Genomic DNA, 16,203 nt, shown 5'->3' with positions numbered 1-16,203 from the left:
GGGTTATACATTTAGAGGTTAGGTTTAGGGGTTACGGTTAGAGTTATGCCTGATTTATACTTAGTGTCAAGGTATTGTTGTCGCGCACCTGAAAATAGCTGATCTACAAGCTGACAACGTGTCGCGCTGCGACACGTTGTCAGCTTGTAGATCGGCTATTTTCGGCACTGGGTTTAGGATGAAAATGGCATTCATAAACGTATATACGTACAGAATAGTAATACAAAGATGTGTGTGTGTGTGTGTGTGTGTGTGTGTGTGTGTGTGTGTGTGTGTGTGTGTGTGTGTGTGTGTGTGTGTGTGTGTGTGTGTGTGTGTGTGTGTGTCTGTGTGTCTGCGTGTGCGTGTGCGTGTGCGTCTCTCTGTGTGTATGTGTGTGTGTGTACAGTATATGCGCGTGCGAGAGAGATATAGAAAAGGCAGAGAGTTGAGATACTGTGATGAAACCGTTTCCCAGTAACTTTATCCTGATATACCGGGGAGGTTCCCACATAAATAGACCATGTGCGCAAATAACGCCCCCCCCCCCCTCGCCCACATAACCCCCCCCCACCGACCACACACACACACACACACACACACACACACACACACACACACACACACACACACACACACACCTGCATCAAGCACACTGTGAGGATATTACTTTCATTATGAGTCGCTGTCGCTGTAGAAAGCTCATATCTCCAGCTTTCAACATTTCATATAGATTAATGCTATACTTTGGTCCTACTGTACCACAGTGTCGCCACAAAAGTGGCCAAAAATAGCTGATCTGCCAGCTCACAACGCATCGAAGCGCGACACATTGTGAGCTTGTAGATCGGATATTTTTATGTATTTTTTGTTTACTTTTTTTGTTTGTTAAAGTGAAAGTGGTCGAGTGTAACTGTGTTTTTTTTAATAAATATTTCACCAATGAAAAGTATTACTAAGAGCTTGTGGACTAAATAAGAGCTACATTGGATGCATGGAGAACACAGGTTATTTTCTTTTTTTCCCCCCATGTTCTGAAAAGTTATGTTTTTTAGTCATACAAGGTTTCCTGACAGGAACAAACGTACAGTAGATCCATTCAACCACGTTTTTCTGAATCATCCCATACCCCAGGAGACATTAATAATTCGTACAGGAAGGTGCTATTGTTGTCTAAAACGACACACCTGAGGCAAAAAATAAAAATAAAATCACATTTCGGGGCTGTATATCCGTGAAAAAAAGAAAAGAAAAGAAAAACATCATACAGTATGTAATAAAAGGCCTTGTTTGGTATGATTTATGGCGGCATTGTGTGTTTCTGTGAGCGTTCTGAAGCCCCTGTAGCAGCTATAAAACAGGATGACACCGGTGTGAAAGAAGACTTCTTTTTTTTTCATGTACCTTATAATGTGGGAGCACAAACGCCTTTGTCAATATTTGCTCGCGGGGCGAACGGTTGAGGCAATATCACATGCTTTACAGTGCAATGCCCGGCGGGGCGCGTTGGGCTCGTCAGTGGTGGGAAAAAGTACTCAAATTTTTTACTTAAGTAAAAGTATCAACACTGCAATGTAAAAAAATACTCTACAAGTCCGGAAACGAAAATGTATTGGTATCAAAATGTACTTAAAGTACCAAAAGTAGTCATTGTGCAGAATGTCCCATTTCACAAGTTTTCATAAAATAAAATACCTATTCTACGTTACATAAAATGTATAAAAATCATTTGAAAATAGCAGATCTACAAGCTCACAATGCGTCGCGATGCGACGCATTGTGAGCTTGTAGATCGGCTATTTTCAAAAGGCCGAAATGTATATAGGGCTGAAGTGAGTAATGTATGTTTTGTAATAATAATACAAATTTACAAAGTAACGAGTAACTACAGTTTTCAAATAATTGTAGTGGAGCAAAAGTACAGTATTTGCCTCAGAGATGTAGTGGAGTAGAAGTAAAAATACTGAAAATTGGAAATTCTCCAGTAAAGTGAAAAATACCTTTTTTTTTTACTTGAGTAAATGTACTTAGGTACTTTACACCACTGGGGCTCATACAACTACACACACAATGGAAGGCAACGTTTTCATTGGAAACTGCCCGGGCTAAAATTTGATAACTATACTAATTGGTGCAATTGTCTCTAAAAAAAAGTCTCCAATAGATATTAAAAAATTATAATCATCATTTAAAGTTGCTGTAAGTTATATGTTGTGGTTAAAACGGTGATATGGTGATAACCATTGCTATAGAGTGTTTGTTCAGTAACAGGAGTCTCCCTGTCTCTCCAGCTCTTTAATAAACAGGAAAATACATGTTCAGGTCGGGATACCAATTTCCTCCAATCAGGAGAGAGAACTCATTTATCAGCTTACATTACATACAGTGTTCCAATTCCATTGTTGTCTTTCACTTCTTTATCCTGTATCCTCCTGTATGAGTTCTCACTCCTGATTGGATATATAATTGGTATCCTGACCTGAAAATGCATTTTCTGTTACAGAACAAACATTCTATAGCAATGATTACTATGACAATATAGAGCTATTTAACATTTAATTCCACACCAAAAATATCACTTACACCAACTTCAACTGTGCCAATTTTGTTTTGATAAAGCGGCTCATATTTGATTTATAAATGATGAAGAGTTCAAACAGTAGTAACAGAGCATGCATGTGGGAGGTGACTTTACTTCAGTCTTGACGTCAAATCAGCAAAGAAACGCACTCTGTGTTTATTTCCACCACAGACGTGTGTGCGTGCGTGCGTGCATGCGTGCGTGCGCGGGCGCGCGCTGTCTGGAAGATCTAGTCAGTAACTCAGAGCCAGCAGTATACTGTCATTTAGCACCACTCCGCACAAAAATTGCAGATCTACAAGCTCACAACGCATTGCGCTTGTAGAGCTTGTAGATCTGCTATATTGGATGCATTGCATGCAACAAAGTATGCAATAAATCAAGCATTAGCTGTCAGTGAAGGTAACTTTACACAAGCAGGGCCCATGTGGCTATACAGACATTGACTGCATAAACCTAGACAGAACACTTGAACACGTTTAATTATGAAATTGTTAATCACAATAATCTGTATTAATTGCAATTAATCGTACCCCAGCGAAATTAGTTAATATAGCGTCACAATCATTTTAACCACTTTAACCATATTTTATACTTTGGCTATTAAAAAATAGCAGATATACAAGCTCATAGCGCGTCACTTTGTGCCCCGCACACACGCACACGCACGCACGCACGCACGCACGCACGCGCGCGCGCGCGCACGCACGCACACACACACACACACACACACACACACACACACACACACACACACACACACACACACACACACACACACACACACACACAGCTACTGTATTTTCATCATTTTTGAAAATCAAAATCAATAAAAAAAATAAGATATACTTTGTAATTTGCACTTTTGAATACTCGAGCATGTGCAAAAGCATGCATGTTTAAAAGCAACTTCTCGAGCACTTTAACTCATATACAAAATTGTCTGAGCAACATTCGCGTGTAGTTGACTACTATTTGAGCAGGAGTATCTATACTATGACTCCAGTACTGGGGGTTGTCCAGTAAGGTGTATCTACTCATTTCAACATCTCAATTTTTGCAAAGGGCTGAGCTTTGAGAATTCTCCTGTAACCCACACTACGCAGGCTGGTGGAGTGAGTTATAAATAAAAATGCGAGTGCGTATCTTTGATCGATGACCTTCCATCTGCCCAAAACGTCCAGCTGAATTTAGACCCTACTAAAGTTGACCCATGGCAAGAAGGTCGGGCAAAATTTAGACCCGACGGTCCATGCGACCGCCGCGGCCGGACGCCTCATAGTCCATGTTTATGTCGTTGATGTCGAGGTGGAAACCTTGTAAGTCCAAAACTGCAGTGGTGTAAAGTAATTAAGTACATTTACTCAAGTACTGCACTTACAATAAGTAACATTTTGAGGTATTTTTTACTTTACTGGAGTATTTCCAATTTTCAGTACTTTTACTTCTACTCCACTACATCTCAGAGGCAAATATTGTACTTTTACTTCACTACAATTATTTGAAAACTTTAGTTACTAGTTACTTTGCAATTATCAATTATTATATTATAAAACATACATTAACCACTTTAGCCCTATTTTATACATAGGCTATTTGAATATAGCCGATCTACAAGCTCACAACGCGTCGCATCGCAAACATTTTAGTACTTTACTTTTGGTACTTTAAGTACATTTTTATACCAATACTTGTGTACTTTTACTCAAGTAAATTTTGAATTCCGGACGTTTACGTAACAGAGTATTTCTATATTGCAGTATTGATACTTTTACTTACGTAAAATATCTTGAGTACTTTTTCCACCACTGCAAAACTGTTACTTTTCAGGAAAAAAAGAAAAGAAAAAAGAAACTGTGTTCTAGTGGATCCAATGCAGTTATTATTTAGATCACAAGCTCTTGTTAAAGGTAGGGTAAGTGATATGTTAAAACAAAGGGTTTTTAGTAATCATTGAGTGTTTGTTCAGTAACATGGGTCTCCATGTTTCTCCAGCTCTTTAATAAACAGAAAATACATTTTCAGGTAGGTGACAACATTTCATCCTATCAGGAGGGAGTACCCATTTATCAACTTCATTTTGTCCCAGTTCCAATTTTGTCTGCTCATGTCTTTGTGTCACCACTTCCAATTTCACTCGTTTAATCTGTATCCTGACTGAGTTCTCTATCCTGATTGGATTAAATTTGTATCCTGACCTGAAAATGCATTTTCTGTTTATTAAAGAGCTGGAGAGACATGGAGACTCCTGACTCCTTTTTGGGAGCTTGTAGAGCAGCAATTTCAGAAAGATTTGAAAAATTTTGAAGAAAAAAAAAAAAAGTGATATGGGACATTCTGCATAATGACTGCTTTTACTTTTGGTTACATTAAGTATATTTTCATGCTGATACTTTTGTACTTTTATTCAAGTAAAATGTGCACCTTTTACTTGTAGTTTACTCTAAGTACTTTTACTTAAGTAAGACAAAAACTGAGCACCACTGTCCAGAGCTCAGGGGTCAGGCCTGCTCCCTGACACCACATATCTGGCCAGCTTCCAGCCAATGAGGACGCAGGGATGCGACAGAGAAGCGGATCACAACACCTGTTACTGTCAACATAATCAGCGGACCCTCGCGTTGAACTGTAATTCCAATCAATGGAATTAAAGCGAGTCCACCCATCCCCACCCCCCTCCCACCAGGACATTCCTCAGTGTTAATTTACGCACTTAAAACTCTCTAGACCAAGGGTGGGCAACTGTGATGATAGAGAGGGCCACTATATTTCCAAACTCATTCCAGGGGGCCACAGTGCATAGTGTTGCATACTGTTGGGCAGACACCTCTCGTCTCCATATTTTCACCTTTTTTGTAAATTACTTTTAATTAGTCATTCTAGTATGTCACACAAAAGTAGCAAAAATAGCCGATCTACAAGCTCAAAACGAGTAGCGATTTGACGCCTTTTGAGCTTGTAGATCTGCTATTTTTGTTACTTTTGAATTGGAATCTTTAATTATTTTTTGCTATTTTTGAATTGGAATCCTAAAAGTAACATTTGTATTTAATTTCAAATGCATTTAATTATACGTATGATCTTGAACTTAAATACAAATACATTGGACATAAAAAACAGACAATATAATTTTCATACTGGTCATTAAACATTACATTACATTACATTACATTACATAAACTACTAATATAGTAGTAAAGCGGGTCATGTTTGCATAATTGGAACAGCTGAAATCAATAATATATCAGTATTCCAATGTTAACCTGTGGGCCGCATTAAGTGAAGGTGGGGGGTGGCCACCAGTTGCCCATGTATATGCTCTAGACTTAGTGAACTGGACCTGAGCTGTCTCTGTACTTTGACCGCTTTTGGTCTGTCTACACCAAATCTCTTTGCCAAAAAAATCCAATCTACAAGATCACAATGTGTGAGCTTGTAGATCAGCTATCATGGCTAATGACCCCCCCCCCCCCCCCCCCCCCCAATAATATGGATGCTGGAGTTCAAGTGGTTAAAGTAGTAAAACTTCTAATTTCTCACCCATATGGAGTCTTGGAAATGACAAAAAATAAATAAATAATACAAGGCTTCATGGAGTGAATAATTGATAGGAGACAAAAACAAAAGCGTTTTTTTGGGGTGAACTATTCCTTTAATTCAGAGAGCGTACACAATGGAACCAAATGGAACCCCATTTGGTTCCATTTGTCTCTGAGTCTTAGAGTTACAGGTATTTTTGGTTCAATTTGACCACTCTCAGTGGTTACGGGGGTCCTTGAAATAAAAAACAAGTTTGAGGACCACTGCACTAGTCGCCAGCTGGTCCTTTTGGTTCCATTCGTACCCCTCTCATATTTCAATAAACATGGCGTGTTTGAGTGCGATGGGTTCGTGTTGGTGCAGGTATGGTCGGTCAGAGGAATGCTAATAGTGTGTGCTTTGAACTGCACCGCTACAGGGGACACTAGCTGCAACCAGTGTTGCCACATTTTGTGAGAGAAATAAGCAACCAGGTCTGGGAAAACAAGACCAAAAGAAGCCACTATTATAGGCCACATGGACACTTTAAACCTATATATTGTATCCAACGGCTATTATTTGAAAATAGCAGATCTACAAGCTCACAATGCGTCACGATACCCCCCATTTAGTTTTTGCTCACATTGTTACTAACACCATATGTACCTATATTTATGTCTGTGTATACCTTGCTGCACTGCAATACTATAATTTAATAATACATATACTAAATTACCTTATAGGTGCATTACAATGCATCACAAATGTGCTTATAATGCATTATAGACCCGACCTTCAAGTAAAGTGTTACCAGATTTTGTTTTTCTTTTACAAATTCCCCATTGCTTTATTACCTCAATAAAGGTCTCTGTCTGTCTGTCTGTCTGTCTGTCTGTCTGTCTGTCTGTCTGTCTGTCTGTCTACCTATTTTCAACTAAAACATTTCAAAACTTTATATATTTTTTGTTGTTGTTATAATTGTTGTTATAGTGTATTGTATATCGCATACATTCACATAAATGATCTTCATTCTCTCCTCTATAAACACAGGTTCATTGTGGCACTAATAGAGAAGGATGGAATCAAATGAAACCAGTCGGACCAAAAAACACCCTGATGTCATTTTTTGGGTTCAACACGATTAAAGCTGAAAGCAAAGAAAAAAAGGGCTCCAGCCCTTCAGGTCTAAACTTGACTGGGGTTGATGACTAATCGTTGTTATTGTATGAGAGCTATTTTTTTCAAGTGGCGTTGGTGGGGCAGGGGGGCTCAAAGGGGGGGCCGTTCCTGTGGGCCAATGGGGGGACGACAGCATCGGGGCCGGTGATAAAGCAAAGGCATTCCTCCTGCCTTCAATGCGTTTACAGCATATCGTTGCTGTCGAGCAGAAACCTCTTATCTCCATGTTTGATTTTTTTTCCCGTAAATCAACGCCCTGCTTGATCATACTAAATACAGCATCACACAGAAGCATCAAAAGTAGCAGATCTGCAAACCAAAACGCGGCGCAAAGCGTCGCGTTTTGAGCTTGTAGATCTGCTACTGCTAGCTCACAGCCAAAAACACAGCGAAACATAAAAACAAGCTGCTTTGCGTTAAAGTGAACTTTAATAAGACTCACATCAAACAAAATTCAATTCAATGTTTGATGTGTTAATGTCTGAATTCACTGCTATTATTTTTAAGTGTCAGATGTTAAGTGTTCATTGTTGCAATGCATTGTGTTCTATGCAAGTCTTACATACTATTTAGCAAATCTCTTTTTTTTCTTTTTTCTTTTTTTACAATGAGATTGCAAAACTATGACAGCTAAGGTCTGAAGTGGTGGTTTTGTCATTGGAAGTGCAGGTGTGTTAGATTTGTCAAGGTTCAAACACAGGCCGTGCGAGCCGTAGCTGCACCCTACTTTTTTGCTATAGCTTGGATTGAGCCAGACAATAAATCAAGAATATTAAAGGACCACTGGAGGCCATGGGACGTTTACACTGGGATAGCCATTTGTTAGAAAGCCTGGGATAGAATTTTGTCCACTCAATGTTGGCTTGTTGTTGTTGTCTCCTCCAGGCCGAAGTCTGTCTGTGTGTCCGTCTGTCTGTGTGTCCATCTGTCTGCAAACAGCTAATCTCCGGCACTGTTGGCCCGATCGCAGCTAAACTGTGCACAGATGATGCCAGAGCAGAAACTCTGCCCCGACATTATCAGATCGGCCTGTTATAGCGCCACCAGGAGACATTGATTTCTTTAATATTACTCCTACAGATTTTGTCCAAACATCACACAAATCGGTACACAGTATCTCTATAGTCATGTGATCAAGACGGATTTTTCATATTCCATCTGATTGGCAAATTCCGAACATTAACCTACCTGACCTGGCGGATCAAGCTCTTGTTAATACTTTTCATTGGTTCAATATCTTTTTTTATCTTCTTTTTACAGCAATATATCTACAAGCTCACAGCGCGTCACAAAGCGGCACGTTGTGACCTTGTAGATTGGCTATTTTTGCTACTTCCGCCTGACACTCTTAGCCTATACAACGAAGTAGGCATTCATTTACAAAAATAAATAAATAATAAAAACACAAAAGCGGAAATATGGAGATACAAGGTTTCTGCCCGACAGCGACGAAGAAAAAAAAAAAAAAAAAAAAAGAGACAGTGGGTGGTTTGTGGAAAAATTGATGGCAGCAATCAGGCCGGTGCGCTCTCTCTCTCTCTCTCTCTCTCTCTCTCTCTCTCTCTCTCCCTCTCTCTCTCTCTCTGATTAGCGGCTGTGGAAAAGGGAACAGGAGTACCAGATATGACGGTTCCTCCATACTGACAATGTCTCCCAGCGTTAAGTCCAAAATCAATGGCTAATTGAAGGCCTCAACAACAATCCATAATGTCTCTAGACCCCATTGACCAGCCCTGCACTATATCATTAGCTCATGGACTGCTTCCTGTTGCACTGAGACAGTGGTTCTCAACCTTTTCAGACCCCCCAAAAGAATCAGATGGGAATTGGGGGGTTCCCAGTTCCAATATGATTATCATGACAAGAACTTGGAATTACAGGAGTTGAGGCATTACATTTAGTTTGACTCGGTTCCACAGATAAATAGCCGATCAACAAGCTGACCTGGAAATGTATTTTCTGGGAGACCTGTTACTGAACAAACACTCTAGTGTTTTTGTGATAGTAATTAATTGCTATTGATTGCTATAGAGTCTATAGTGTCTGTCAATGTAATATGTATATACACTAGATTGCTATAGATTCTATAGCAATTTTGTTTTAGTCCATCTACAAACTCACATAGTGTCACGATGCTATATGCGTTGTGAGCTCATGTGTTATTTTAGAAACCAGGTTGAAAGCTATTAAGGAAACCTATTTTTGGACACTGCCCGTAACTCTTGATATCTGATGTGTTTTGTACATTCTCTTACGTCAAAAAAAGAAAGAAAAAGAAACTCTACCCAAAGGCAGGTATGGATAAAACAAAAGATACAATCACAGATACACCAAAATTAGCTTCAGTTATTTCTGTTAAAGAACTCATGACAAAATTAAACTCACAACAACGACGTACGTGGCACGCAAGTCTCTCTCTCTATGTTCTCAAAATAGCTGCAGACATTGTGTGTGTGTTTGGTAGGAGCTGTGTTCTTTCTTTCTCTCACGGTGCAGTTCACTTCCTCATATTATGTAAGGGCCCCCCCTCCGTACAGCTCTATTTCCCCAATAAAAAGGCCCCGCCGGGGCCCCTGGAGCCGACACAACCTATAGCACTATGGGAAAGCAGTGTGATGGTGGCCTAATAAAAAGCCAGGAGAATTCACTAGGGCCAGGTCAGTGAATGCCAGGACACTGGCCTCCACGCTTCCTCCTCCCACGTTGTCAGGCTTCGGTCCTTATAAAAACCCGCCATAAATGGACGGTTATAAAAAAAACTTCTGAAAAAAACTATAGTGCACGAAGACATTTATGTATAGACACTAGACAGGCAGCTAAATTAACCCCCGCCCAACACTGATTCAACACATTTTTGTGAAACACGTTTCTGTTGTCTGTGTGTGATTCTGCCGCTTTTATACTCGTGCGTGCGTGCGTGCGTGCGTGCGTGCGTGCGTGCGTGCGTGCGTGCGTGCGTGCGTGCGTGCGTCCGTGTATGTGTGTGTGTGTGTGTGTGTGTGTGTGTGTGTGGGTGCGTGTGCGTGTGCGTGTGTGTGTGTGTAGAGCTATGTTTTAGAGCATGGATAGTGCACGATTACAGATCACACACACACACACACACACACACACACACACACACACACACACACACACACACACACACACAATAAGTACATCTGGTATTAACCTCTTAATCGCTCTAAACTAATAGTTAGTTGACTGGGGTCGGCATTCCAGTCATTTTATACCAGGAGCCCAGCATCTGCCAGAGCTGTCTGTACAGCTAACAGGGAGTCTCTCCCCCAGCTCTCCAGCTCTCTAATAAACAGAACATACATGTTCAGGTGGGGCGCCAATGTCATCCAACCAGGAAAGAGAAGCCCACAAAGATCATCTATCGGCTATATAGTATATAGAGTAGGGGAACCCTAACCCTAAAGGCCTTTGCAGACAGGGTGCAATTTTTCGCACAGAAAAAACGGACAATTTTTTAACCCATTAAGACCTGAAGCCGATTCTACAAATGTCTTCTAAATCCCAACAGTTTTCTGAAAAACGTACTTTTAACTTTTTCATGTCAAGGACCCCCAAAATTATATGTATTTTGCAGCGGACCCCCCATCTCAAAATATTTTGTTCCAGGGACCCCAAAAGCAAGGATTTGAGTTAAAAATGTTCGCTTTAAAAGAATATAAACATTAATTTGCACACATTTTCTCAATTTTTCAAAAATAGCAGATCTACAAGCTCATAGCGTGGCACTCGGTGCTGCGCTATGAGCTTGTATATCTGCTATTTTTGAATAGCCAAAGTGTAAAATAATGCTTTTTTAGCTCAAATCAAAAAGTGACACAGATGCGTCCCAGGTCTTAATGGGTTAAAAGAACTATGACCTCATGCACACCGGTTCAGAATTTACCGTGCGGCAAGTGGCTGAGGCGGTGCGTTTTTCTTTTCTTCAATCAAACCCAGTTCGATTTGTGCGTCTTTTCGCATGAGGATAAGGATAAGGATAATTCCTTTTAACAGGTCGTTCATGAAAGTCCTTGCGGTCTTGTTTCCAATGAGAACCTGTGAGCAATTGGGGTTAAGAGTCTTGCTCAGGGACAAATTTCATATCATCGGCACATATGCTGGGATAGCCTGGAATCGAACCTGGGGCAACCAGGACCAGCTGGTTCCCTAGGCGGGCTCACTAACCACTCAGCTATGGCCGCCGCATGCAGTAAAACCTGTTTGACCAATCGCACCCTATCTGCAAAGGCCTTAACCCTCAACAAACCAGGGGTCTTCAACCGTTTTCAGGCCAAGGACCCCTTAGCTGAGAGAGAGAGATGAAGCAGGGACCCCCACTACATATTGTATAAAATTGACATTAACTTTTCTATTAATATGTTGGTGGATTCATGTTAATGTGCATGTTTTGATATTTAATCACGTAAACCGTTAATACTTAGTAAACTTGACCTTTGGCTCTATGTACCCTTTTTTCCCCCTCTATGCGACACATTGTTAGCTTGCAGTTCGGCTATTTTCGGCGAATGTTTCCCCCAGAATAGGGATGCGTAGGATTCGAGTGGTTTACGTAAAAAATAATAATATTAACAATAAAATTCCTATCACACAAAGATTTGGTGGTCCCCCTGTTAGTAACCTGCAATTATCAATGAAACTTAAAGGAGTAGTTCAACCCAAAACATTTTGCGTGAACTACTCCTTTAACTGTTCTGTGGTCTATGATGACATTGCTCTGATGACATTGTCGTGCCAACCACCGTATCAAACGGCCCCCTCCTCTGTTTGGGAGGGGGGGGGGGGGGGGGGGGACAGGAAACCCAACCGCGTCCTATCATAACTCCATCTCCTGTCTGAAGGGGTCTTTCTAAAAACACACTGGCACATTCTGCTATTGTTGGAGCGATCCGATCACATGTTCGCAGCGCCCTGTGTCTTCACTGTTCCCACGTTATTCACAGCAAAAAGAACATATTCAAGCGTACAGTATGTCCCTGTTTTTGATTTCAGCTATTTCCAAGCTTTCAGAGACTTGAACCGTTTCTAATTGTTCAAACGATTACAAGTTCAATCTTTTTTTTCCCTTTTCTTTTCTTTCAAACACTTGAAAAAATGTCATCGTAACCGGGGGGGGGGGAAAGCCGACATACACGTTTACGATCGCAACATATTGTGAGCTTTTCGGGGCATAAGTGTTTAATCTGAGTTTTCACGATGTTAAAGGTTTGCCACTCACCTCTCTTCTGCATGAAGCTGAACAGGTCGTCCAGAAACTCTTTGCGCTTCTCGTCGTCGTCCAATTCATACAACTGCAGAGAGACACAGAGAAAAACTGTCAGTATTAATACCTCTATCATTATTTCGTTTATCCAAAAATATAAAAACAACAGCAAAGTTTGAACGTAGGCAGGCGGATGGTCTTTTGCAGTGGTGGAAGAAGTTCTATATTCAAAAGGTATACAATAAGGTACTGATTATGCAGAAATGCCACCATTTCACAAACTGTTTGCAAAATGTTTCAAATTTGTCAAATAAATTGCAGATCTACTATTTTAGATCTGCTATTTTCGAATCGAGGATGTATAAAACAGGGCTTCATTTGTTAATAATGTGTGTTTTAATGTATGTATGTAATAATCTAAATCGAAAGTACAGTAACTTTGATTATTGATATAAAAAACATAGTGTAGCTGCATAAAAAGCACAGCAATTGCCTCTGAGATGTAGTGGAGTAGAAGTGTATTGAAACATTGACACACTAAAAAAATCAGAATGATGAAGTTCCTATTACACAAAGATTTGGCGGCCCATCCTGTAATAACTCTGAGGACCCCCTAGGGGTCCCGGACTCCTAGGGGGGATCTAAATAAAGAAACCTGTCTTGTACAGTGGCTGCAGGTATATTTGATCAGCCCTATAGCGCCCTTTTGGCAATTCTATTATGTGACAGCTATTCAGCGAGGCGGCCAAGGACTCTACGAGGCTTTTAGAATGTAGCGCCGGCCCCAACAACAACACAGATGATGGAAACATGTTAGTGGCCACGACGACGTCCACCTTTCAATAAGGGTCTGGGGGCTTCTGTTAACAGACCCCCCCCCCCCCCCCCACCCACCCGATCGATGTCTGAAGACAGAGGGATGACCTTCTGAACCAGCGGGGCACCCACGCACCATGCCGCCCCCCCCCATAACAAATGATCATTTAGCTGTGTATTACTGCTGTCACCCAATGTGTGTGTGTGTGTGTGTGTGTGTGTGTGTGTGTGTGTGTGTGTGTGTGTGTGTGTGTGTGTGTGTGTGTGTGTGTGTGTGTGTGTGTGTGTGCGTGCGTGCGTGCGTGCGTGCGTGCGTGCGTGCGTGCGTGCGTGCGTGCGTGCGTGCGTGCGTGCGTGCGTGCGTGTGGTGAGTGAGTGAGTGAGTGAGTGAGTGAGTGAGTGAGTGAGTGAGTGAGTGAGTGAGTGAGTGAGAGAGAGAGAGAGAGAGAGAGAGAGAGAGAGAGAGAGAGAGAGAGAGAGAGAGAGAGAGAGAGAGAGAGAGAGAGAGAGAGAGAGACAGACAGACACAGAGATTGACAGAGAGAGAGAACGACAGGGAGACAGACACAGAGAGTGACACAAAGTGAGACAGAGAGAGAGAGAGAGATTGACAGAGAGAGACAGAGAGATGGAGGGGTGGGGGGTGTGGTGCAGTGAGGGTCTCTCAGTGGGGGGGTCCATGGTATTGAAAGGTAAAGGAAGAAGAGCCAGCGATGGCACAAATGTTAAGTGCACCACGATGCAACGGCAGGCAGGCGACAATGTGCCTCTCACATCGATCCACACCTCACCGAGCCCTGAAGGCCTGCACACACACACACGCATACGCACACACACACACACACACGCACACACGCACACACAAACACGCACGCACGCACGCACGCACGCACACGCACACACACACACACACACACACACACACACACACACACACACACACACACACACACACACACACACACACACACACACAGTGTGGGTTTTTATAAACATGTGACCAATGAAAAGTATTAGAGCGTGTGACTAAATAATAACTACATTGGATCCATTGGAACACGGGGTGGTGGAAAAAGTACTCATTTTTTTTACTTAAGTAAAAGTATCAATACTGCAATGCAGAAATACTCTGTTACAAGTAAAAGTCTGGTAATAAAAATGTACTTGAGTAAGAGTACAAAAGTATAGGCATCAAAATATACTTAAAGGACCAAAAGTAAAAGTACACATTGTGCAGAATGTCCCGTTTCAGAAGTTATCATAATATGTCTAAAATGTATACAAACTTTCAAAAATGGCAGATCTACAAGCTCACAACGCATCACGATGCAACGTGTTATGAGCTTGTAGATCGACAATTTTCAAATAGCCAAAGTTTAAATAGGGCTGAAGTGGTTAATGTATGTTTTGTAATCAAAATCTAAATCTACAAAGTAACTAGTAACTAAAGTTTTCAAATAATTGTAGTGGAGTAAAAGTACAATATTTGCCTCTGAGATGTAGTGGAGTAGAAGTAAAAGTACTGAAAATTTGAAATACTCCAGTAAAGTAAAAATACCTCAAAATTGTACTCAAGTACAGTACTTGAGTAAATGTACGTAGTTACTTTACACCACTGTTGTCTTATCATCTTTATTTATTTTTTTATTTTTTCAATTTAGAGTAGCCAAAGGACATAGAGCCTCCGTCCTGTTGAAAGTGGTAAATAACACATAGAACACACTGAGAACAACTTATTTATTCAACTCAATTGGCAATTTCCATCGCCATGGTCAACGACTGGCTCCCTCCCTCGCTCCTGTGGACAAATCACGGCGTGAGTCTCGACATCATTCCAGTTCCCATCGACGTGTTTATGTGTGAAAGCACATTCTGGCAGGATGATACCATTACAACTGCTGTTCACTCATTGTGTTAAAGCCTTCTTATGGAGCTGTACTCCCTCACTGATGAAACAACTCAATCCATCTACATGTCTACATGAGTTGTAACAAGTTCCTTTTGCAGCAGTAATTCACAACATGCGGGGTGTGAGGATACCGCAAGAAGGCCCCCAAATAACCAAGATTTTAATGACAATATACAACAAAAATAATTGCAATACAATGTAAAGGTAAATTGTAAATCGTCATTCTAACAAGCAGCTCAGTTTGCCTTCTCTGTCCATAGATCCTTATGAGGCCTGTCATACTGCTTCTATCTCAGTAGGGGGAGCTGTGTTTCACAATTTCTTTATGTTATTCACTAAAGGGTCCTGGTGATTATAAAACATTTACACATTAAGTGTGTTTTTTAAAACTCATTGCTCGCATCCTTGATTCCTTTTTACACACTAAAACACGTGTCAGCACGTCCACGCACTGTGTGCTGGAGTTAAGAGCAGAATCTGAATCAGAATCCATCACTACTATAACTCTAAAAGCTTATTTTGAGAAACAGACAGTGCAAGGACAATAGTCTTGGTCCTCACAAGAGAAATGGTTGTTATATCGTCCACCAGTGTCTGTGTTGTAGTTGTGATGTCAACTCTGCCACCCACTTGACTTTATATCTTTATTGATTGATTGAATTAATCAGTCAGAAATGTAAACAGCACGAGGTACTGTCAGACATTGTGGTCCTATGGTGTTAAGACCTTTACCTTACTACACAACACTTAATGTCAAGACTTCTCTTATTCTTTCTTTCTTTTACATGCTGTTCAAATGAAAAAAAAAGGGGGGGGGGGGGGTTAAGGTAAGAAAGTAACCCGGCAGCATTCCTGTCTATCCAAACACGGTTCCAGACCCCATTTGTTAGGTCCCCCCCCCCCTCTCTCTCTCTCTGTCTCTCTCTCCCAGTGGAAAAAGTATTGAAATGTTTTACTTGAGCAAAAGTATCTGCAATGTAGAATTACCCTGTTACAAGTAAA

At 41.0% G+C, this 16,203-nt stretch overlaps 2 protein-coding genes across 3 annotated transcripts in view; one reads left to right on the top strand and one right to left on the bottom strand.

Moving 5' to 3' along the window:
• The window catches only part of arid3c (AT rich interactive domain 3C (BRIGHT-like)), a 121,467-nt gene that overhangs the window by 26,418 nt on the left and 78,846 nt on the right, over window positions 1–16,203 (bottom strand). For both annotated transcript variants that reach the window (XM_080434031.1, XM_080434032.1), the window contains one exon: window positions 12,492–12,564. In XM_080434031.1, coding sequence (XP_080290157.1) covers window positions 12,492–12,564 — 73 coding nt within the window. The remainder of the gene's footprint in view (window positions 1–12,491; window positions 12,565–16,203) is intronic.
• npr3 (natriuretic peptide receptor 3) overlaps window positions 1–16,203 on the top strand; it is a 371,704-nt gene that overhangs the window by 284,773 nt on the left and 70,728 nt on the right. The gene's annotated exons all lie outside the window — the stretch shown is intronic.

The sequence above is a fragment of the Gymnoscopelus braueri genome (genome assembly GCF_963280865.1).
Source record: "Gymnoscopelus braueri genome assembly, chromosome: 7".
Taxonomy (NCBI): domain Eukaryota; kingdom Metazoa; phylum Chordata; class Actinopteri; order Myctophiformes; family Myctophidae; genus Gymnoscopelus; species Gymnoscopelus braueri.
Note: the sequence above shows the minus strand (reverse complement) of the source record. Positions and strands in the feature narration are given on the sequence as shown.